Source organism: Solea solea, chromosome 6 (assembly GCF_958295425.1).
Source record: "Solea solea chromosome 6, fSolSol10.1, whole genome shotgun sequence".
Lineage (NCBI taxonomy): Eukaryota > Metazoa > Chordata > Actinopteri > Pleuronectiformes > Soleidae > Solea > Solea solea.
The window spans coordinates 3,504,072-3,529,855 of NC_081139.1; the positions used below are offsets into that span (position 1 = coordinate 3,504,072).

Below are 25,784 nucleotides of genomic sequence, written 5' to 3' on the forward strand. Positions count from 1 at the left end.
ATTAGGGTTATGGAAGCCAACCTGTGTCATTATAGGCTACTTCACAATAGCAAAGTTTAACTATTTACATTACATTATTTACATTTTAGTTTATTAACATTTCTTTTGATTAAATGTTTTTGCTGATATGTATTTATTGGTCTTTAATTTTTAATTCTTTTTTTTTTTTATGCTTTATGTTTATATCAACACGTGAATTAATCAATACACAATAGCCTGAGTAGACAGTGCTGGTCATGGGTCATGTAAGAATGAATTGGCATTAAATAAAACACATAACAAATATTATTACAAAGCATGCAATTATGTTAATCACTTTGACTGGTGTAAATGTATGGAGACTTTATAAAATAATGACTGAGTCATTTGTCTTCATATGGGTTTATTAACTGATATAGCTATACCATATATACATACACATATATATGGCCTTCATTAGTGCTCACTGCATGCTAGGATTTATTTTAATGATGCTGTCCATCCTAATCAGTGTCAAAGCTTTACTGTAGAGAAAAAAGTAAGTTATAAACCTTTCACTGTGCCGTGGTCAATTGATGCTATTTCTATGTCCTGTCATGATAAAGCATCATTGCAGGAGTCACTCCTTATGACGACTGTAAATCCAGGTTTGGTGCAGTGTGCAGAGCTTAAGTTATGGGATCTTCATAAGAATTAATCCCATGCAGCGGGAGTAGCTTGGTTCTTTTTTATTATTAAAAAAAAACAAATAAACAAACAAACAGGCCTGGATTCTTAAGGACGGAGAGACCGGATTTAAAATTGATCATTTGCAGATCAAAAACACATTGATTAGTCTGGATTTTAGTCTTAAAGCAACTAAAAGGAGATGTACATGTAGCTCTGTCACGGTCCATGCCCATGGTAGGAAATGTAGGAGTTTTCACCATCAATGTATGGCAGGGCTCATATCTCATATCGGAAAAGATCAGAAAACAACCTCTGAATACCATTCACCAACAGATAACAAATATGTCAGATAACACGTTACTGATCAAACAACAATAATGGGAATAAAGTACTGGAAGATCACTCTGAAAGGTCAAAATTAGGTTCCTTAGGACCCTGTTAACAATGTTTGTCTCCAAAAACAGTCAGAGTAACAAATGATGGAGTAACTGCGTTTTGGTCGACTGCCCAAAAATACAAACATTTTGGAAAAACATCAAAGAAGAGCTGAAAAAAAAAATGTGACAACAGACCTCCGCATAGACTCTAGATTGTTTTTATTGGATGTGTTTCCCAGCCACCTGCTTACCACTGTTCAGTGTTAAATACTGCATGTGTTGTTAATGATAGTAAGAAAAATGATAACATTAACTGGGTGACGTCTAACCCTCCTACACTGCCCAGTTACAGCTAAATGTGTCTATCTTTTTTCAGATGATGGACTCCAGTAATGATCTTGCACCTTAACCATCTAAGAATTGTCTGAAACGTGATATTGTTTGCAAACTACTTTTCTTTGATCTATGAATTTTTGTACGTGCGCTCTGTCTCTTTAGTGAGGACAAGAATAGCTTTAGTTTTTCTTGTAAGAGGTTAATTGCCTGTTACTTTGCAAATAATGGCAATTATTACATTATCTACACTTGTAAAAATGTTCACTGCAGCAACCTGACAAACACAAACACTTTGGTCTGTCACGTAAACGGTTCTGATCCATGTGAGAAATGAATGTGAGATTTATAGTTTATCATCTGTAATCACGGTGTTATGAGAGGTAAGTCTAGCCCTGAATAGATGGTGTTCCTGTGGAGAGTCTGCAGTGACTCAGAACAGACAAATCAAACTAAGGTTATAGAGAAGGTCTTTTATGTTGTGGTCACTGCAGATACTATTGAAGAGGGTGATTGATTGGAATTTGTAACTTTGCTGGTAGATACCAGTTTGTTAAACCCCAGTGTGTCAAATCCAGGAGGGTGTATTGGCATACATTGAATCTACTACCCATTTGTATATCTGTTTGTGTATAAATCACTTAAAAAATAACAATTGTTTGATTTATAAAGACTTTATGTGTACTTTATCATCTTGTGCCATAATGGACAAACCACCCAGAGCATGACATTTAACATTTTGAGGCTGTGGGTTATTACACAAATGGGGAAAAAAAATGGCACCAAAGTCTCTGAAAAAAACAACTCATTGGATGAACACAAATTAATTTTGGGCAGGATTTCCATCCATTAAATGTATGTAGCCCCAACTCAAACCAAGTACCTCCTTATAACATGATTTCATTGAGTTGGTCAATCTCATCTTTATCAAGTAAAAAATAAAAATAATTACATTAAATAGCCTGAACTGATTTACATTTGATTAACTCAAACAAAAAAAAATTGTCTAAAATGAAATTGCACAAAATTATTTCATTCCGTCATTTGACCATACTTTTGACTCATAACACAAAATCTGGTTGATGTGTTTTTATTCAAAACTAAATATAAATATAACATATATACATACATATATACGTATATATATATGTGTATATATATATATATCTATAGATATATAGATATACATATATACATATATACATATACTTATATATTGAACATTAACTTGAAACTTATCAACGTATTGAGTACAGTGATCTATAAACGCATGACTAATGCTAAAGTCAGAAAAATTATCCTTAAAAGCCTCGATATCTGTGTAAGGCAGCAAAGCCAAGGCAAGTTGTGCCCAGTTTGGACCAACCATGAACATTTTGACCATTAACTACAATATGTAATGCCTAACTTATTGTATAACACATTCAGCACACGTATTGCAACAGTACAAAACATTGAAATTCTTTTTTTGAAATTCACTTTGAACTTGACTGAGAGCTTAGATTTGTCTCTGTGATGAAGCCAGTGTATGGCCTATCACATTTTACAAAAGAAAAAAAAGTACTACTAGTGCTGACTTTAAAACAGCTTCAACCAACATAACTAGTACCACATTTGCAAAAGCTAAGGCAAGGTATATCCAGTTCAGACTAAACATGAAAAGTTTGGTTTTACCATAAACCGCAAAGTGCAAAGTCACTGAGTCCAGTCACAGCCTAGTAACACACTTCAAGATGCACTACACAAGTAGTTAACACATTCTTAGAACTAAATCAAACATTCATGACTGTGTGGATGCATACTGTTTGCCCCCGATGAAAACAGCTTGATTTTCAGCTGCTGTATCTTTGCATTCAGCTTGTGTCCATCTAAGTTCATAATGATCTTCTGCAGAAACACAAAGGTTTTCAGGAAAGGCTAGATCAAGGGCATAAATGAGGCCAAAGCCCATGATGACAGTGCCGACATTGCTGAGGGCTTTAATGCCCTCAATCACAACTCCCACGTCCTCTGGCTCCTCGTGTCCATCTCGTCTGATTGTGTAAATCCCCATGACTGTGGCGCCGATGTCCCTCTCCGCATCCTCGGCATCAGAGCGCTGAACAACAACAACACGAACACACAGAAACAGAGGAAAAAGTCCTTTTGAACAACATATTCAAAATGATAAGGTGGACATCAGTTCAAGGCAGACATTTGAGGACATCACTTTGGGCTTTGGGAAACATTTTTCACCATTTTCAGACAAATTAAGTGATATTTTGCAGCACAGGACAAATCTGCTGTAAAATTGAAAGACAGAGCCTGGATATAATGTTTATGAATTATTAGAATTTCATCTGAAATTAATCGAATGAAATGTATCTCCTCCGATGCAAATGTATCTTGCTTCTGTCCATCAATCACACTGCCAAACACAAGCACATGACTCATTAATATGCAGAAATGACGTGTTGTCAGACATCAGTTCTGCATAAACAGATCTAAGAGCTCATAATTCATGTTCATGTGCACCTTTTCTATTAAAGAGTAACCACTGACACTACATTGTACCGCCTCGGCATGCCTCGCCTTGTCTCTACATGGTTTGGTTGGTTTTCCATTACAATATAGTGGGCGGGGTCATCACAGTGACTTTGTTTTATACGTGAGACTAACTAGTGACTAGTGACTTGTACTGAATCATTAGAATCAGTTCATTAAAAGGCAAGGCAAGGCAAGGCAAGGTAATTCAAAGTGCTTTACATAAAACATTAAAAAGCATAGAAAAGAGACGTTTATAAAATGGCATTCAGATGAAAACAAAACAGGTGAAATATATATAACAGATATTAAGTAATAGAAGATTAAAAATAAAAATACAAATAAAATAAGAAGATAAAAATGATAAGAGTATCAAAGGGACAGAAGTTACAGAGCAGTATTAGAAATGACTGAAAGGCAGCGGCAAACAGCAAAGTCTTCAGTCTTGATTTAAAAGAGGTGATATTTGCAGCAGACCTGCAGTTTTCTGGGAGTTTGTTCCAGATATGTGGTGCATAGAAACTGAACGCTGCCTCTCCATGTTTAGTTCTGACTCTGGGTACACAGAGCACACCTGTCCCAGACGATCTGAGAGTTCTGGATGGTTCGTAGCTAAGCAGAAGATCAGATGTACTTTGGCCCTAAACCCTTCAGCGCTTTGTAGACCAACAATAATATTTTGAAGTAAATTCTATGATACACAGGAAGCCAGTGTAAGGACTTCAGAACTGGAGTGATATGATCTTAGTGAGGACTCTAGCTGCAGCCTATAAGTTTTTAATAGATTTGTTTCAATACATCAAACAACAATTGAATGTGTCACATAAAAGAAGGGCTTGGACCATTTTTTTTTGCGTGCAACATCATTACCGGCGTATAATTCCATGTGAAAATGAGAGGCATATACACTTTTTCATCATGCACGACGAAATGCTGATGTGCCATAATTAAAGCAGGTAGTATATTTTTTTTCGGTTAAAAAAAAATGCATTTACATCACTGCATAGAATAATGGCTCAAGAAGAGGCAAACACAACAACTTAAAAATGCACAATATGAACCACAAGACGGCATGAGAAAATCCATTCGCAAAAAGCTTGGAGCAGAATTTCATATACATATCCATTGGCGCATCTTTAAAAGCAACCTCACTTTTTATTGTTGTTACAACATTTATCCTCCATCCTCACTTATTTCTTTATATATTCATAAGCACAACGGCACGCAGCATGTAAAGATGTTTCAAAGACATAAAAGAGAGGGTATTCCAGCCTTAATATTAGCCATTCAATTCTGTACTATTTACTGTATGTGCGTGTCATGGTGCTACGACATCAGAAAAGCTTTTCTTGGTATCACTATAGTGAGCCTGAATACAAATATGTATTATAAAAAAGGGGATTATGATAATAAACTTTAACTGTACTGACATTTGCTCAAAAATAATACAATTCAGTCACTGGCTTGTTTTGTTGTGGTCTCTTTTGTTCTATATCCATAAATAACTGATTGCACCATGTGTCAGACACATGCAAACTTTTTTAATAAGCAGTACGCCGTACAGTTGTACTTCCAGTTGCAGTCTCCCTCCGTAGCTAATTAAAAGGCATCTTTTTGATCTCATAATAGTCCTGGTAAACAAACCAAGCGACAATGACACAATAATGGATTTTTGCATTTCAAGGGAATATAAAAAAAAACTTTAATTTCACATCTATTTTTGTCTCTTCTGTTGAGCAACAGAGTAACATGTGATGTTTATTCAAAGCATCCTATATCCTAAACTTGTTGTTTGTGTTTTGGTGTGTGTGTGTGTGTGTGTGTGTGTGTGTGTGTTCATGCCTGTAGGTTTCATCACCAGTAAAATGCAAAGATATACTGTACATACTGTTTAGGAGATTTGTGGTGACATCAAATGAAGTAAAAGTATGAAGATTTGTATCCTGAAATACAACAGTATTTTCCAAACAATATACATTCTGGAAACTGTCTATAATATACATTCTATTTGAATTTTTTATAGTCTTTCTCTATTGTTCTTTTGAAATATTCTATTATATTCTTATTATCTTTATCTTTACCGTCTTTGCTGCTGTGACAATGTAAATGTCCCCACTGCGGGACTAAGAAAGGACTATCTTCTCTTATATAAATAATAAGTATAATAATAATATAATAAAGTTGTTAGGTGCCGTGTCGTCTGTCTTCATGTTGTCAGTGTTCAGGTGGGCGTGGCTCACCCATTTCTCCTGTTCCTGCCTACAAACACACACCTGTCATTCATTATGTCTCCCCACCAGTGGTCACCAGTTTGTAGTTGATGCTCCGGAGGTGAATGGCTTGGCCCACTTTTTATAAGCTTAAAACCTTTATTGAGGATCTTTTTCCGCTCACTTTCTGAAACCAGTTTCTCTTCTTTGCCTCTCGTTGTGCTGTTCACCTTCCCCGCTATGCCACGCTCAGCTTTGTCTTCACCTTTTAGATTCCACTGCACTCACACAATGACAACTCAGAGATTTGAAATGTTACCAAATAAAAACTTGTATTTATAATAAATCATTGACCTTTACTCTGCCTCCTGCATTTGCACTGTGGGTCCAGTTGCTCAGTTAAACTCACCTAAAAATGTTTTTCTCCTTCTTCTGCTTTAGTGTGTTATAGTGTCGTATCTGTTTCTTTGCTGATGCTTAAACCAGCGTGCTACAAACATAATAATGAACATTACATAGATACACATGTTTTGATTGACTGCTCTCTAAAATGAAACCACAGTGCAGTTAAATTGAAGTCTAGAATTGTATTGAGAGAATTTCATGAATGTGAGGTAAATAATGATCACTGGAGAAAGCGCTCTCTGCCAAGGTCAGTCAATTCCTCACTGAATCAATACATTCCCCTGTCTTGCAAGGTTAAATTGTTTTATTTTCATTTTTAATCTGGATCTGTACCTTTATCAACAGCAAACTTGTATGATGTGGAAGAGACAGAGTAAGAAAGACAAAAAGAAATAAGCCTCTTAACAGTTATTTCCCAGAGACTGGGTAGAGATCCACACATGGATCACCAAATGAATTTCCCCCCCTTTTCCCCCCTAGCCTTTTACTTAAGATTCATGAGTTTATATTTTATATGTCACATTTTTTTAATGCGATACATATCATTCCGGTGTATTGTAACAGGTTGTAAGACACCTACCTAAAGAAGTAAGCAAAAACAGTCAATTCAATAACTAATTCAGAGACAATAATATTCAATAATAAATCGAGTCTCGGATGATTCACCAACAAGTAATACATGTAGTTGGCAATTTTCAAATAAATGTGGCTCCATAAAATTCCCATGTCCATAAACATCACATTTTATTCATCACTCACATCAGGAATAGAACTTTCTCCTCTGCCCCTCCATGCTGACTCACTCTCAGTCTCAAGCACCTACAGTATATAAGCAGCATTGATTTTTATTGACAGCTGAAATAAAATTGCTTCAAAAAGTCAAGAAATTAGCATGACATAACATCAATAAATTGTTGTTGTAACAGTTGTTGTACTGTTTCTATGTAGAAAATACCCAATCAACTGTTCCTGATAATAAACAAATACCAGCTGATGGCACACCTACACATATATATAGTATATATACATATATATATATATATATATATATATATTTCTCTTTCACACTGTGGTGTCAAGGAGATGACCTCTGACCTATCTGCAGCCTTGTTTATTTTGTGTAATGCTACACGTTTGCCTTCCATGTTCTGAAAATCAAAAGGCTCCTAAGGCCTGAACAGTGGATTTTCTTGTACCTTTTTAACCATATATTTATTTTTTTCTTATATGGTTTGTTCTTGTTTTTATTATATGGAGTCAACAACTAACTATCTGTAATAATGATTATTATTATTATTACGCCGCAATACCATTTTAATGCTTAGTGCTTTTATTGCTTCCAATCGGTTTGGTTACCACAGTAGCATCGCGTAACCATGGAGACGTTTGTCCGCGTTTATTAGCTTCCGCCTTTCATCGCTCACACGGTAAATAAATGTGTTCCTTCTCTGCGTAAGTTGTCAAAACAAACGCGTCTGTTTTATTGTAAATGCTTTGTCGTCCACGTAAAGTCACGCAAGATGTTCAGCCGCAATTATCAGGTCAGTTTACGCAGTTAACGCAGGCTCCTGGTGACTTTAGTGTGTTTTCTTAAAGTGTGTACGTGAGCGTTAGCCTGGTTAACAGTTGTTAGTTAAAGACACCTGTGTGTGTGTGCGTGTGTGTGCGCGCGCGTGCGTGGTTTCTATCTTCAGGGTGGAGCTGTGGTGGAGATCTTTAGCGCACAGGGTAAAGACCCTGTGGCTAAATGGAAACTAAGTGGAGGACAGTCAGCCATACACAAGGTGAGTTACAGATAGTATTCGGCCAAAAAATGGCGATTAATCATCAACGACGTCATCATTAACCGCCTCACGTGTCCTGTAAATTAAGCTAGCAGCACGTAGACCCTGCAGTCCGTCCTGTAAGCTAACCATGAACTGAGCTGAAGGAAAGCAGTTAATTAACTGTTAATTAAACATAATATAACATTGAACATCACACAAAAGCAAGTCTGTGGATTTAAAAGGCCACTTCACCCATAACGTATAGTTTTTTGTTTGTTTTACTCATTTCTATAGAGGGAATGCATGTCTCATTCCCACAGCAACAGATGGAAATGTTTTCAATACATTTGACAAAAAGTCGATGTCAAAGTCACTTTCTTAAATAAAAAATAAAAGCCCTACACTGCTGCTACACGCTTCTGAAAATGATAGCAGTTTTTATGAATAATAATTAATAAAAACCTCATCAAATTTAATCCAACTCTGTATTAGAATTTGAATTAAACAAACACCGCAGCATTATAATGATTTTAATGTGAGGTAAAATATAAGATTATCGTTTAATTTGACTTTATAAATCAGACCAAGAGGATATGTGGTATCAGGTATATCGTCAGTAAAAGTCTGGAAAAAGCTCTGCACATGTTCATTACGATTCCCACTTGAATCATTACCATGTTGATGTCAGATCATCATGAAAAATTCCCTGTAAATGAAGCCGTGTTTGAATTGCACTGTTGCAGAGGTTAGAAGTAAACGTTTTATTGTCGTCGTCCTTGAATGTGACGTAGTTTAAAACATCTTGCTGATTTCTTTGTTGTGCATCAAGTCAAATAACATGGACTTAGACCTAACATGGCCTTCTCCGCTATTTCCACCCTCAGGAGTATAATAAAGAAGTTAAGGGGTTTGTTTACCGTCTGGAGGGAAGCAGCCAGACTGTCAAGATGCAAATGCCAGAGAATATGAAGATGTCTCGTAAGTCACTTCCAGTCTCGTACTCGTTTTTATAAAGTCTGTTTTGCTTATTTTGACCTTACAGTAAATTACTGCTTTGTTTGTTTTTCTTCATAGTTGGGCTTCTCCAAAGATTCTTAGTTTTACAAGTAAATATTCCCCAGGGCAAAGACTTTTCCCTTGAGCTGGTGTAAGTACAGCAGTCTGCTACCTACCTACCTACCTAAAGTGTAAAGTGTTGTTTGTTCATGGTTCTTCTTCATATTTACCAGTGATGATTGTGTAAACCACTTCACTGGTCTTTTGTTGATACGCCTGCATTGAGTCTCTTTGTGAGAAAGGAATGTTTTCCTGATAAATAAAACTGGCTGCAGAGGTTTTGAAAAGTTAATGTACAAAGATGCTTAAGCTCAATGTCATTATGTTATTAAATCATGAAGACCATATGGAAAATCAAACCAGGACAAATGTTATTTAAAGTTATTTATCTATGATTTTAAGAGTCTTGTTCCATTAGAGCATATCTTGACATATCTTGAATGAGAACAGACATTTAAATGGTTACGTCAGCTTTTGTCTTTTTTTTTGCAACCACATTTTTAAGTGAAACAACTGATGGTGATAATTAATGTTCTCATCTGTTGTTTGATATTCACAGAATAACTGACTCAGAGCACCTGAAAAGAAGACTTCACTTATCAACAGTGCATAAAGAGTTGACTGCCACGCTTTTACATGCCAGGGTACCTTTTGTGGGGTTGAAAAGGGATATTGTGAGTATCTCACTTATCCTTCACATTATCATTTTTTTAAGAACTTTCAGATGTACTTTTAGTTTTGATCATTTTCTATTAGATATTTAAAAAGTGATCTTGTACATTTTATGAACTGTGAAATCACATTGTTTCTTTTGCCTCAGTGGTCCACTTTGTGCATCGACCTTGTGTCCTTCACTGCTGAACTGTTCAAGGGCTTTTTGTCACTGGATGGCATCGCTGTGTTTGCGACGTGTAAAGTCCGCAGAATCTTCACCATGAAGACTGTGCCCCCATGGATGGCAGATGACGGTAATTCACTTAAACACATAGAGAAATAAAATTCAGCTTATCTTTTTTTAAAGCGATATACGACCTCATCAGCTGCTGTTCTGCCAGTCCTTTGGCAGCTTGACAGCTTTGACAGTTTTTCACCTGTCAGTTAATCAAAGTGATCCTTTTTGTATGATGTACTCTGGGATTATGACTAATCTGAGATTGTTTTCATTCCATAGTTGCGTTTCTTAGTGGACCTGTTCTCATGGACGAGATTCCACGCAGCTGCCAGTTCCCGTCGGGTGTAAACCATGTAACTCAGATGCTGAACATGATGAATTTGCGTAAGACGGTGCTCGGGAGCTCTGACTGTGGTAGGCAAAATCAAAAAATGTAACTCATGTCATGTTACATCCAACATTATACTTGGGGAACAAAACAAAATGGTCAAAAGTGGACATATTTTTTCGTTCTTTTGGTAAGGGTTCAGTTCTTTTTTTTTAGTGAGCTTTGATGATGTGCTGCCTGAATGGAGAAAGCTTCTGTGTTAACAAAGCAAAGCCCTCATACATAAAGCAAAGTCTGGAATAAATGTGTGGAAACAAATGTGAGAAAACGTGCCCCACATAGCCCGCAGAGCCCGGACCTCAATCAATGCATTTAGAGTGAATAGAGATTCACCCAGACTGTACAAGTCAATCTCTATGGACGACACGCATGGGACATCTCCTTTTTTAAAAAGAGTGTAGTGTAGTATGTGTAGGATCTGCACACTTTTTGTTCCTCCGTGTATCTTCTCAAATGCAGCATAGCAAGATCAGAGTATCTGGGAATAACCTTTGATGGGGTGTTTTCAAGGTGCACATTTTTATTTTATACATCCACCCCTGATGGAGAGACATCATGGTGGCAGAGATGGGATGTTATCTCCATAGAGACTATGATGATAATCGATTTGTTTTTCTCCTCGTGGCTCTCATTTTTGTGTTCATTTGCACCTCACCTGTTCTCAGAGAGCTGCAATTATCCCCTCATATAAAAAGGCATGCACTACTAATCTAGTTCCGCCTGCCTCCGTGGCCTTTTGTATCAGTGCTTATTTATTTGTTCTGACAGCTGTCTAAGTCATGTTGAGATAATGGGCAATGTCCATGGAGAGCAATAACCACAAGCAAAAATGGCTTTTCTTAATTAGAATGTGCATTATTAGCATAACATTCCTAATCATAATTAAAATGATTGCTATTTAAGTAGACATCCAATTTAGCCTTGACAAAAGTTGCTTTGTGAATAGTTTCTTCAGAACCCAGACTGTCAGAAGCTGTTAGAAGTCAGCTATAGCAATTTTTGTCATCCAAAAAAATCACCCCAATACATCAGAGGCTTTCTGTGATTCTCAAGGTCGGCGCATTTGTACAACTCAAGTTTCTTGCTCTTATATTTTTGGAAATCTCATTTTATTATCATTAGTCTTTTATGGGCTTTGAAAGCTTACTCAGATTTACTCACTCCTAAACCTAGGTGACTTTCAGAGTTCAGTTTTCATTTTTGAATGTGCAACATTTCTTTGTCTTCACTCTTTGCCCCGAGATTCAGCTTTGTCAGTGTTATTATCTTGTTATTTGCTGTGTGTTGTGGACCAGAAGTCTGTGCTTTCTGCTGTGTTGGGGCTCACACACACACACAGACGGTGTGTTTTACTGATAGCATGAGCGGAGTTGTCCTAATGAGTCCTTGCACAGATGCACCAGGGTCAGTTCATGGCTATGTCACGGCTCCCGTTGCAGCCCATTATTTTCACTTGATGATGTGGAACACATGGTTAGATTAAAGGGAAAAAAAGACATATACTCCATATTCAACTATTTGTGTGTTATTGTTTGTTTTAAAAGCATGTTTTGACGAAATCGGCTCTAATGCAATACCGTCTGCTGCAGCCTATAGATTTTTGTTGAATGACTTTACACTGAGGGCCACATGGTTTGTGTAGTGGTTAGCACTCTAAGACCCATGGAGTTTGTGTGTGTGGGTTTTCTCTGGGTTCTCTGGCTGGTCCCCGCCTATAGCCCTATGTCAGCTGAGATCATGTGGTGGATAAAGTGGTAGAAAATGGATGGATACACTGAATTGACTCATGCAGGTGACTGTAGTGGTCACCTCAGCTATTTGGCAACTGGACTCGAGATCAGCAGGAGTTTACAGAAGTCTAGTTTGTGAATGGAAGGACACATTTATTATATATATATATACATATATATATATATATATATATATATATATATATATATATATATGAAATAGTATATATGTACAGTATGTCATGCCACCAAACTCTGGGCGACCCAGTGTTAACGTTCCTGTTGACTGTGGTTGAAAAGCACAGGAGAGATGTTACTTCCAGGGCCGGAGCTATAAGTGCTTCAGGTGAACTCCCTTTTTCTAACAGACAGATAGTGAGCACACAGACTCTTGGCTCTCTGTTGAGGAGTCTAGGCATTTGTTTCCACCCACAGGCGAGTCACATGACTCTGCTCGCGTTGCCTCTGACTTAAGGCTCAACAACCAACGTGCCCCCTTGTGTATGCGCGTGCACACACACACAGTTGGTATTTTGTATTATTTCGGGTTTTCTTCACTAGGTAGAGCTTGCCTTTGTTCAGGGCTGAGGTCAGGGATCTTGGCCTGAAAAAGCTTGGTGACTACTGGTTCTGAAATTCTTTCTTCAGTACACTATGTATAAAAATCCCTGTCTTTAAAGATTCTTTTCACATAAATGAAAAATGGCTGAAAAGGCTTTGGTTTGTGTGGCGGCGGCGGCTTCTCATAAACTTAACATAACTTTTGCACGTTGCTCTGGTTACTTGATCATTAGTATGACTGACTATATAGATTATGGAGCATTTCCTAAAAATTAAAAAGTATGTTTGACTCTCATGGATGACTGATACTGTACCAAAAATCAAAGTCACAATCAAACAGCCTAATCATATACAAATGACACGTTTTGACAATAGTCTATGAATAACAGGAATTCCTTTTCAGTTCCTGATCCGTCGGGCACCGTCAGATCAACCAGTAATCAACAGACCAGGCTCCAGGGCGTTTTACACACAGCCTCAGGCTCCAAAGCTTCAGCAGCAACACCACAAACTAGAAGAAAAAGCAGTGTAGCCTCGGGCAGAATGAATAGAAGTGAAACCCAAATCTCAAATACGGTAATTGCATGAATCTCATAGTAATATATATCTCACTTAATGATTTGGGCCATCATTTCCTGCATTTCTGTGAACACAAGGTAGAATTATGTTGCCTTTAAACTTTGTCTTCTTTTTGCTGTTAGGAATCCCTGATCAGTGGAACGAACCAAAAGGATTTCACTGACGCTGAGAGCATTGGCAATGCGAGTGTGAATGCTTCACATGGAGAACAAAAGGGTACATTTGATAAAGTGTTGTTTTATTTCATTTTCTCTATGTCCAAGCATGATTTTGTAATAAATAATACATTTTAATACAATTTAAGAATATGCCGCATATAAATTGGTGTCAGTGGTGGTAAGTGAGTTTGCCACGCTAGCCATCTAGTAATCTAGTTAAAGTTGGTAGCCGTTATTCATGAACAACAGCTAATGTGGAGGCAGCTAATGAAAGACAGAGGGGCATGTATAGATTTATTGTTAGATTTACACTGACCCAGAAACAGGACGCAGAGACGGAGCATCTTCAGGAAAATACAGTGTTCTCTGTTTTCTTTCCTCCATAACAGAATACGTAATTTGTGAGCAATCAGAAAAAGCAAACAAATCCAAACAAAAGGTGAGAGGGAGGCATGTGACACAATGAGGCACGACAGACAATTAAACAAAGAGAGTATTATATTTATTAGTAATGCAAATGTATATTTTCGGACACATACGTATGCTTAGAGGTTCTACACGGAAAAATATGCGTGGCTTTGGCTCAGGAGGTAGAGCAGGTTCTCTTCAAACCACAGGGTCGTGTCAGTTTGATACCTGGCTCCTGCATGCTAAAGTATTTATGAGCAAGACCCTGAACCCCGTTTTGTGCTGTTTGAATGTGAAAGTAAACTGTGAAAAAAGACCAAGAAAGCACTGTTGCCGTACAAAAATAAGTGTTGGTGGTACAAATCCCAGACCGGCTAGGGGCCTTTCTCTCTTCAGTTTGCCCTGGCTTCCTCCTGCAGCTCAGTGACATGCAGATGGTTGTGTGTGTTTATCATGTCTTTGTATGTTGTCCAACATACAGGAAAGTCAAAATGGGCTTAGCGCTTACTCCACCTGCAGGACTCAAGCGTATGAGAATGAATATGTTTAAATGCTTACACCATGCATCTACTCTGTGGCAAAATATGAGCTCCAAACTCTGGAGTCTAGTTCTTACAGAGGGTTTTCTTTCACCCCATTAATAACATTTTTTACAGCTTGTAATTCATTTGAACCTGAATGAATGTAAAAAAAAAAAAAAGAAAAAGGAATAAAATAAACAACATGCCTTGTTGGCTTGAATGGCTTGATAAATAGGGTTTTTAAAAGAGTTGAAGGAAATGCCTTGAGCAAGCTTTAACTGCACTTTTGTGTGACTATTTTTTTTTTTTACATTTGTAAGGCTTTGCTGATGTTTTTTTTTTATTATTTTATATTTAGGAACACCTGGCAAACTACAGCCCCATCCACCAACAGGCAAACAGGGATCAAAGAAGATGCGGGTCCTCAATGCTTCAACATCGTCAGGTAAGCTTAGTGTGTGTTCAGTATTAGTGTCAGGTGTGTTGACTATATCGTGGTTTAGTTCTGTGTATTACAGTGGATAACTGTCATTTACAGCTCATTCAGATGCTGTGCCTGGTCGCTACAGAAACGGGGGTAAAAACAGGGAGAAGTGCCTTCTTTCATCCAGTGGGCAAGAGAGCAGACAGCAACCTCTGAGCCTAACAAATAAGACTGAGCACCTAATGGCAGGTGAGGCCCAGATCTGCTGTGAATGGAGAGGGTTCAGGACTGCAGGAGGCAGCAGCAGGACATGTGCACTATCACCCTGAGTGATGGTTAGGAAAGTGTGAAAAGACAGCACGCAATGGGAGTATGAGACAAAAGAGAATAATGTGCGTGCTGAGTGATAGTGATGTCAACTTTGCATGTCCTGATTTCACCAACTAGCTTCTCCATAATTGGGAGGGGGAAAAAAAATGTATTTCTGCTTTTAATTTATGAATTAGATCACTTGAAAATATTGCATGAATTTTAATGAGCTTCCTTCTGTGCTGCACCATTGCCTTTGTTCGCCTTTTTTAATTTTACATGACCCATGTTGAGATCATTTGCAGACTTTTTTTTGTCAAAGTGGCCCCCAACCCACAAACAGTCTCCCCTCCACTGCTGCACAACAGACACACACGCATACACATACACAACTGTGTTTTAAAAATGAGTGCCTATGCTCTGAAAGCTCATTTATGGATGCTTGTCCATAGCAGTAAGCCGCCACCCTGCCTGCAGACGGCAAGTAGTTAGTTCGTTAATGGTAATGTGGCACATTAAATAAAAGTCAGAGGGACATCTCCCAGGCCCAGGGTTTGCTTCACAGTGGGCAATTAGAGAAAGTGATTATACTGTCAAGTGGTTCAAATGTGCTCACTCATTCAGACAGAGGTGGCTCTTTCCTGGACTTATGGAATTCTGTGCTCCGTACTTGCACATTTGAATCACTGATAACTTTCACGTAAGCTTGAAAAAGCTTTTAACCTCCCCTGAATATACACAGTATATCAGGAACACTCCCATAAGATTGTGTGGTTTTCTTTCCTTGAACAAAAATATAAAAAACAAAGCTACATGAGACGGTGTTTGTTGTCTGTTTGGACAGAGCTGTGGTTTCATAAGCTGCTGTTCTTAGTCATGGTTGTGTTTATATTGTTGTATTCTCATTAAAGCATTTGCATAGCAGGGCTGTTAACGACACCCACGCAAATGTCAGAGTGAGAGAAATGAATGCTCATTTTTGCCTACCAATATATTCAAAGCTTAAACATTGTTTTATGACACTGGTGTGCATGTGCATCCTTTTCAAAGAGAACATTTACTCCTGCACATCTCCCTTTACTTCCCACCTCTCTTTTTAGATGAGTGCAGCATCAGTCCTACAGAGGATTCTGCTCCCACCCCAGCGGAGTCTCTTCCCTGCCCAACCCCACCTGTTTTGTCCTCAGACCTGCACGTCTGGAAGAGCTGGGAGAGTAATGATGGGTCCGAGCCCCAGCTCACTCTGCAAGAAGAGGTGTTTGTCTTCTCATCCCAGCCTCACTCACCCAAACGGGGGCAAGGCCACGGTGACCAGGAGAAGATGGAGATGAGAGACGACCAGGCACAAAGCGGGAGTGGACAGCGGTATGAGGCCCAGCCTGAAGATGACTTTATGGGCAGTGAAAGTGATGAGGTACTTTTATTCCCAAACATAAGTACACTGTACTTAAAATGCACGCACATTTGAAGTGCATGTTATGTTGATCTGACACTAAAGACTACTGGACTTAAATGGGCAATTAAGCTGCATTTCATCACATACACTGGTTGACATTTGAAGAGATTTGTTCGTTCTAGAACAGCAAGGTCTGTTTTAATCCCACTTGATGAGCAAATATTCAGCGCACCATTTAGCACACAGTTGGGTTTCCTTTACTTAAACATGATGAAATCTAAATGGAAGCTTGTCTTCTGGAGTGCCGCGTTTCATGTCGTACATTTCACAGTATACGTTAACTTCAAAGGTCAGTGAGATTATTCATAATGGAATCATTTATTAATGCCGCTCATAAAATATTATGTTTCTTTATGCTGAATAGGGAAATTAAACTGTTGAATTGCAAAGATGACTATCTTCAAAGAAATGCTAATTGCTAATTGATAAGTCAGATTTAAGAGCGCTGCTGATGAGCCTAAATGCAATTATTTTGGCATTCAAGTAGAAATGTATTACTCTATGAGACTTAAGTATAAAAACTAGGTCCATTATCGTGCATCCCTAATAAAAGCATAGGTGTTGGCAATGGCAATCAGGCACAGATAAGATCATCATTGATGCCTGTACCAAACATCAACCAAGATATAACCATATATCCATCACACTTAATTTATTGTGTTCAATAATGCGGATGGTTTCTCTAAATCTTTAAACAGGAAACAGTCAGGTTTAAAGATGCAGTAGTTTATTCAGTAGTATATTGTTTTTCTGATGAGCTGCTTAAACTGCAGGAATTGTTATTTTTTTCCTGCAACTCTCCACCCAGGGAACATTCATCTATATTTTGCATTCTTTGTTGGTTGTGTTTGTTACTTTCCCCTTTTTTTTGCTGTCATTTTGCATTGTAGGACTAATACAGTTTCTCTCTTTTTCTCTCTCTCTCTCTCTCTCACACACACACACACACACACCGATTTGCATGACTATTCTTCTTAGGAAACTGCATTGACTTCCATTCATTTGGTCAGATAAAGCATTATCCCTAACCTTAACCATAACCAGTTAAGGTCTAACCTTAATTTTAACCTAACCACGATTCAAATCTAAGCCTTCCTCAGAATGACATTTGGCCTCATTTGGCCTCAAGTATATACAGTACACACACACACACACACACACACACACATACAATTGCACACAAGTTGTCTAATGGGTCACTCTTCCTTTTCAAATGCTGATTTGCAAGGCTGACCTTCAAAAGTAAATACACCAACGTTCAGTCACAAGTATCCTGATATTAACATATACTAGTATACTATTGTGGATCAAGCCGTGTTTGTTTTGAGACTGTGATTGAAAATCTAGGTGTTTGGCAAACATGGTCCTGAGATATGTGTTGTGATATGTGACCTTATCTTTGCAGTTCTGTAAGCCTTACTAAGCCGACGAAGATTGGCCTGATTTTGATTTTTATTCATTCACGGTTGCTCAGTTCTCAACTTGGGGAAATGTAAGCTTTCAAGGTGTTGCATCAGGTTTATACAATTCTTTTGAGCTACGTTTGGCCTTAAAGATAGAGAAATATTAAACAAAAAACAAAAGCAAGGACATACAGTACATGGTGTATATATATATATATATATATATATATATATATATATATATATATATATATATATTGTTATGTTGTTATTGCACTGATCGCTGAGAAGTTGTGCAGAGAACTGCATCCATTGCAGCCACGCTCATATAAGGTCTTTCAATAATACCTTTTGTGAAGTTCATTGTTTATTCGCCTACTTTTATGAAAAGGAAGCACAGAACAGAAGTGAAAATAAACACTTGGAGCAGATGGTATAAGAAAAAAAGAACATCAAGGTTTTATGATAAAAATGTTATTCCAAAATAAAGCTCAGCACAGCACTTTAAAAAGACCACAAAAGGAGGAGAGTATTATGGAAAATTACAAGTTTAATTGAAAGTCTTACAATAACAACACAACCTTCATTATATACTACACTGCATATACAGTAGATAATGGCCGTCTAATTGTGAGTACTCCACATTTGTCCTTCATGGGGAAACAGTCCTGAAACTTGGAAGATGGAGCTTTTTCATTACAATACGTTGTGTTTTTCAGTCTATCGCTTTTAAATGTACAGTGTGTAACTTTAAGGAGGGTTTATTGGCAGAAATATGATATATAACACGTGTTTATAAGTGTATAATCACTTTATAGAAAAATCATTTGGTTTTTGTAGCCGTAGAATAAGCATTCTGTGGGGGCATTACATAGCTCAGTTGAAGGAGCTGGCGTCCCATGGGCCAAGACCACTGCAGCGACAAGGTTTGATTTCTCTGATCTCTCCGCTGTACAGAGGCCACCATCTTACACCGCCATGGATCAGAATCAGAATATTTATTTTTATCCCCGTGGGGAAAATTGGGTGTGTTACATGTGCTCCTTCAGAACTAAAATAACTCTCAGAAAGAAAATAAGGAATGAGATTCTCCAACATCCCAAACAGACCAACCAGGCAGAACTTTAATTTCATGTTTTGTTAAGAGAGAAGGCGTAAATTTGAACATTACCACCTGACAACGCTGTAGCACGCTTCTTCATGGACAATTACTGATTGGATTCACAAATTGTCCCAATAGATTCCAGCTGTGTCTCATTTCCATCATCACTCCTCGGCTAGGCTACATCACTTCTGCTCTGTCCACATTACTGTGCGACATGTTCCAATATACACTGGTTAACCAGTTTCTCAAAGCTGATTCTCGCCATAATGTTGTTGGTGTGGGATTAAAGTTAAATGGCTTGAGTGTCAGGTTTGTAAACTGATTGAAGATTAATGTGATTAAAAGTGAGGTTAATTTAGAAATAAGCCACCAAATCTCAGTGAATCACGAGGACTATTTGCCCTCTCGTCATCAAATTTCATTAAGTGCACATGAATTAAGGCACAACATAACGTTGAAGGTTAACATCACATCCATAAGAAACATTTTCGATGGTCATGAGTACTCATTCCTTTAACACTGTATCAGTCACTTAGTCCTTTTGTGTCTTTCAGGAGAAGAGCTGCGTTACACTGCAGCAACAAAGTAGTGAGTCCAACCCTACTCCTCCTCCTAGTCCTCCTGATCGTGCTCTGAACGGGAAAGTAGACGTCCAGCCTGAATCCCACAATATTGACACGGCATCTCCAGAAGACCTGTTCTCAGCCATCACCACTGGTCACAGTGAGTCTCCACTCAGTGGGAGGTCTGAATCAGCTATGGTCCCCACACGCTGCCTCTCACCCAGTGTAACAAGCAGCAGGCAGGAACACAAGTGTATACCATGTGGATCAGAGGGAGTGAACCAGATAGAGGATGCAAAAAGCAGAGTGACACTGTCCAGGAGTCTTCTGCATGAAGTCAAATTGGATGTGTCCCCACAGCACCAGGTACTGCTCACTATTTCATCCAACATCAGTCCTTATTCACTGTGCATTAGCTCAATACTATTTTGTGACACAGAGACAAAAGAAATCAGACAATTATTTAGATTTTCCACCTCATAGTTAACTTTAATTAAAACTGTAGTGCGTAACGTTTTGATTCAAACAATTGTCTGTTAAGCGAGACAGCTGCAAAAGGGTTAAAATGGGACTGAAAACAAAAAGAACCACCCAAGAAAAGTTCCAGAAGTGAAGTAGACTGCTCACAAAACCCAAATGTTCAGCAGTTTAAAGGTTGATGCCCCCACCCGTCCCTGCGCTGCCACTGTATACACACAAACGCTCCCTTAGGCAGGTCTGATGGTTAATAATAATTTTGCCCTGAGGCATAATAACAGTGAAGTCGTGTTTCCATAATGGTACACTTTGGTAGTAAAGCCCTCGGTCAGGCTTGTGTTTTGACTGAGAACAGTAGCTTTACTTGCTAGGCGGGGGGTGTCCTGTGCCCGATGGTCAGGCGTCAGTGACATATGTAGCCTGACGTTGTATGGGTGCGCTGACAACGAACAACGAACAACGACATTGAATGCGACAAAAACAACAAAGCGGACAACAATGGAGGACATCGAGTAGCTTGTTTTATTTTTGCTTATTTTGACTGCAGGCATTGAAGAAACACCAGTTGCAAGGGAGCGTAAGGATCATTGAATCTGTTGGGGCCAATGAACCGTTTCACTTGGTGGAAACACGCCATAACAACCCAAAAAAGAAGTTAACCACTGCATCTTTATTGTAATTAAAGATCAGTTCATTAGCCTCATTATAAAAGTTAACAAGTTTGACCTCACTAAACATCTTGTTTATTTGCAATAGCAAGCAGTGTTTTCTCATTTTTATCCATAATGTATTTTTTTTATCTGTGTATGAGCAGGGTGTTAATGTCACAAGGACTTTGCTGTGTTATTATCTGTAAGCTTCATATCATTTATGATAAAAAAAAAAAGAAAAGCAAACTGTAAAATGAAAGGTGTTGCTTTCCAAAAATCTTGTGGAAATAACTTTCCTCAGAGGTTGTAGCCTTTTTTCTGACTGTTTTGCTTTCATGGCTGACTCACAACCAAAGTTATTGAAGCTTTGATACATTTCCTGCACACTATTTGACCCACACCCAACAGCAGATACACAAACACCACAACAAAGGAGAGTGAATGTCCCCTTCTATTTAAACACTGATCCACGCAACTTTGTCAAATAAGAATATACTTCAGTTGAAACATGGTCATTGTCACAATAACCCAGTGTACTAAATAGATGTAGACAAATTCTATTCATTTTTAATTGGAATTATGCACAGTGGGTTCTTAACGTGAAGCTTATTGAAAGCCCTGATCGTTTTCTGTCTAGTTGTCTTTCTGTGTTTGGAATATGTGTGATCACCGCTGATTTGTACAGCTAAAAAGGTTTGTACTGCCTCGCTGAAAAAAAGATGAGACTGTGGTCTGTTGCAAATTGATGTAGGCCCCTGCTCCAGTTAAAAAGATTCAGGATCAGAGGATATTTCAACTGCAGTGATCAGAAGGCCTGAAGGGAGATCTGTCACTTGGCTGTTGCTTTCTGCATTTACACAACTCACTGCTGAGAAATATCACAGCATCCATCATCAGTGCAGCTCCTGACTGCTGATTCATGCCAACTCTAGCAAGCAGCATGCAGTGAAAGCTTTGACTGAGGGGTTGTCAGTGAAAAATGACATGGAGTTTTTTTCATTCCCTTTTACCTACTGCCATTGATTCAACACCATAGCAACACCAGTGCTTGCACTTTGTCAGGCAAATCAAGTGAGCGTAGCCCTTCAACTGAGTTTCACTGTTTAAAGACAAATCCACAGACATTCAGAGAAATGGCTCATGTCCAGCGCTGCCGTGAGGTCTGTCTGGGATGACAGTCTGTTGTTTAAAGATTTAAGCTACTTTGTTGGCTACACAAAACATTCTGTCAATTTTGTGGATTTAGTCTGTGATCAAGTGCAAAGTATTGTCTTTTGGATGGCTTCCAGAGAAGTAATCTTTGTTTTACGTGTGATTTTTTTTAATTTATTTATTTTTCTAAAGGAGGAAGACGAGACGCTGAAGACAGTTGATTCCAGTCATTACGACTTACACCTGCTTGGCAGTCTGACGATGCATGGGGATGATGATGAGGAGCTCCGAATGCTGGCAAGCCTGAAAAGGGAGCAGGAGGAAGATGAGTGTAGAGCCTCGGGCCTCAGTGCATCTCAGATTCACCAGTGTAATGTCAGCGTCAGCATGAGCAGTGACGACACCTCCACTTGGACCCACGCAGCCAAGGTTTGTGACATCATACTCGGCCACCTTTGTGCTGTTATCGTCAATGCTTCATTAACAGTCAACATGCAGGCAGCTTATTTACGAGGATATCATCATTAGTTGGATGAGCTCCTTTCTCTCTCTCCTGCCTGGAATAATTTCTTTCACCTTGATCCTGACCTGCTGATTTCCATTTTAAGCCTCAAACGTATGCCACCACGATGTGCTAATGCGCCACCGTGTGTTTTCTGCGTGATAAAAGATTATGTAGATAGAAACACATTAATTGGCCTCTAAACGGCTGGCACAATATCCACAGTTGCCCCATGAGACTGAAAATGATTTGGTCATTTGAAATGATCCCCATAAGTCTTTTAGAATTCAAAGATGGTATGCTTTGCTCTTGGCTTTTGAAGGTCATTTAGATCTTTGGGCCATTAGCATAAGCACATTGCACTTGTGAAGAGAGAACACTGCCCTGCCTGGCTCTACTGGGTCCACTGTAGGATCCCCAGTGAATGCAAACATTACAGATGCTTGAATTATTATAGTTCTGTTCCCGTTCCTGAACACATGCACATATCTGTTAATGTACTGGAATTCAAGAAGACAATGGTGGTGTACCACAGGGATTAACATTTTGTGGCTCCTTTTTGTGGTCACCAGTAAAAACTTAGCATTTTCCACAGGGACAGCATGACACTTATATTTGACTTCATTAAACCCAGAGGTGATGTTTCTTTCTTTTATTTAAAGTATGCTGTAATTTCTTTTTACAGTTTTATATATGGCAACAGCACCACCAACAGCATAGTAAGAAAATGATGAAAGGATAAAGCAATTATATACAAATATAGTGCCATTGAAACAAATAAAACGTAAGAAAATGGCAGAATATGTGTTTTGTTCAGATAAAAACAGTGTGATTATAAAAAGAAGACATTAGTTGCTGTCTGTTCCTGGGTCTCCTCCACTGGAAGTGAGAATGTTTGAATGTGGATGTTGAAATTTGAATGCCCCATGTTGTCAACCATGCTGCTTCTGCTGCCGTGCTAGCCTAGTAAGTTAACCCTCAGGCAGTTGCATGAGAAAATTGAAGGTCTGGGTCAAACACAGAAGAATCATCTTGTTTATTGGTGCTGTGTGGTTGTATGAAAATAGATTCCAGACAATTTTGATGTCCTGAACCCTCCAGAGCTGTGGCTAACGATCATTTTACTAATTATACTAATTTGTCGATTATTTTCTCGATTAATTGAGGAATCTTTTGGTCCATTAAATGTCAGAAAACGTTAAAAAATGTTGATCAGTGTTTGTCAAACCTGGAAATGATGATGTTTCTGAATGTCTTGTTTTGTCCACAAACCAAAATGATTCAGTTTCAGTGATTTCTTTGTTATATGGAGCAAAGATACTAGAAATTATTCACATTTAAGAAGCTGAAACAATAAGAACTTTTTTTTATATATATATATATATATATATATATAAATATATATATATATATAGATGTATATATATATATGTTTTTTTTATACATATATATGAAAAAAGTATGTATAAAATATACACATTTATACAATATAAATGTGTATATAAATACACATTTATATATATGTATTTTTTTTATGTAGATATATATATATAGATATATATTTTATTGATTTTTATCGAAATAGAACATAACCAACATACAAGTACTCTCTGTATTCACAAAGATATCAAAACAGGAAGGAAAATAAACCACCATCCAAACCAAAATGACCTCAGGTAGCTCACGACTGTCCTTATCCCAAAAAATAAATAAAGAAAGAAAGAAAGAAATTTAGAAATTTTGTTTTAATCATGAAAAAAGCTTCAAACTGATTCATCGATTGTCAAAAAAGTTGACGATTCATTTAGTAATCGATTAATAATTGATTAATCGAGTAATTGTTTCAGCTCTAGAACCCTCATATCATGTTTTTTCATACGGACCACAATCTCTTTTGTGAACAATTATTTTATTTTAATTATGTTCATTATAGGGTTGACAACATAAAGATATATCCATACATACATATATGCACATGCACATATATAAACATCTATACACACACACATAAAAATACATATATGTGACGCTTTGTAGAGAAAAAGAACATAATCTGCATACTTTATATAAAGCTACGGACCACAATCTGATCACACTATAGAGAACAGGCGATCCAACACACATATTATTTTGAGCTTTAAACATTGATGAAATATTTAAACCATATGGCTGTCATTATTCAAAGATCAGCACCTAGCATACAGCACCTACTTGTCACATACGATTCTCTATGTTAAAATACCACCACTGTGACCTGACCTTGGATAAGCGGTAGAAAGCTGATGAATAGATATATGTACAGTATAAAGATGATGACATAGTTGAGGCTTTTGCACATCAGCAGCTATGTGAATAAACGGCGCATAATTGGTAATTTGTAGGTTCATTTTGATGCACCCACAGTTTATTTTCACATTAAGAGAGTCATGGGTGATGATGAGCCGTCGCTGACTTTATTGAATACAAACATAATTATCTGGATACAGGTAACACTGAAGAAGAGAGGAGAGTTTTAACCCCAACTTTACCACGTTCGTGAACGGTTGTAGGGGAAAACCAAGGATTTGATATTTTTGTTCTCATGTTTTTGAGTATGAGAAATGCTGAATGTGAAACTGAGCTCATAACTTATCCTTGGAGACCAAACAAAAGTCAAGTACAGTTAGCGATGATGAATTTCCACTGGCATTTACTATTAGACCAACATAGTCAATGTCCTTAGGTGCAATCATTTGCTGTGAAACAGCCTTATAGATAAATCCACACGTCCTTTACTTTTCTTGTCACTTCTAAATTACTTATATGTCACAAAAGTTATATCTTAATTTGAACACTGACCCTAAGTCTATATTTTTATTAGAATAAAAGGGTATGCTACCTAAGTACATTTTACAAGCAAACTTTTCATATTTATGGGGGACATGCTTTGAATTCCAGGTTGGATTAATAATACTAGATGCTTAGATGAGAAGTAATGCATTTGGGAGGTAGAGTACTTTAAGGTGGAAGATTTAATAATGTAATACTGCTCAGCCTGTAATTCTACCATGGCAGACGGGATGTACAATCGTTAAACGACAGGAATTACATACACTGAAGACAAAAAAAAAAGAATAACAGGTACTAGAACAGAGGTAAATCAGGTGATGAGCGCAGTAATATGTTTTAAAGGATTTTAAAGACAGATC

At 37.8% G+C, this 25,784-nt stretch overlaps 1 protein-coding gene across 3 annotated transcripts in view; it reads left to right on the top strand.

Annotated features, from left to right (window-relative positions):
• Positions 1-7,912: 7,912 nt before the first annotated feature.
• Positions 7,913-25,784, top strand: part of cfap20dc (CFAP20 domain containing) — a 37,054-nt gene continuing 19,182 nt past the window's right edge. For all 3 annotated transcript variants that reach the window (XR_009240476.1, XR_009240477.1, XM_058632688.1), the window contains exons 1-14: positions 7,913-8,037; positions 8,191-8,280; positions 9,147-9,240; positions 9,337-9,409; positions 9,878-9,992; positions 10,139-10,286; positions 10,490-10,624; positions 13,293-13,465; positions 13,591-13,684; positions 14,914-15,000; positions 15,094-15,228; positions 16,389-16,702; positions 19,807-20,181; positions 22,287-22,523. Coding sequence is in view for 1 of the 3 variants with exons in the window: in XM_058632688.1 (XP_058488671.1) it covers positions 8,017-8,037; positions 8,191-8,280; positions 9,147-9,240; positions 9,337-9,409; positions 9,878-9,992; positions 10,139-10,286; positions 10,490-10,624; positions 13,293-13,465; positions 13,591-13,684; positions 14,914-15,000; positions 15,094-15,228; positions 16,389-16,702; positions 19,807-20,181; positions 22,287-22,523 (2,091 nt within the window). In the remaining 2 variants the exon portion in view is untranslated. The remainder of the gene's footprint in view (positions 8,038-8,190; positions 8,281-9,146; positions 9,241-9,336; positions 9,410-9,877; positions 9,993-10,138; positions 10,287-10,489; positions 10,625-13,292; positions 13,466-13,590; positions 13,685-14,913; positions 15,001-15,093; positions 15,229-16,388; positions 16,703-19,806; positions 20,182-22,286; positions 22,524-25,784) is intronic.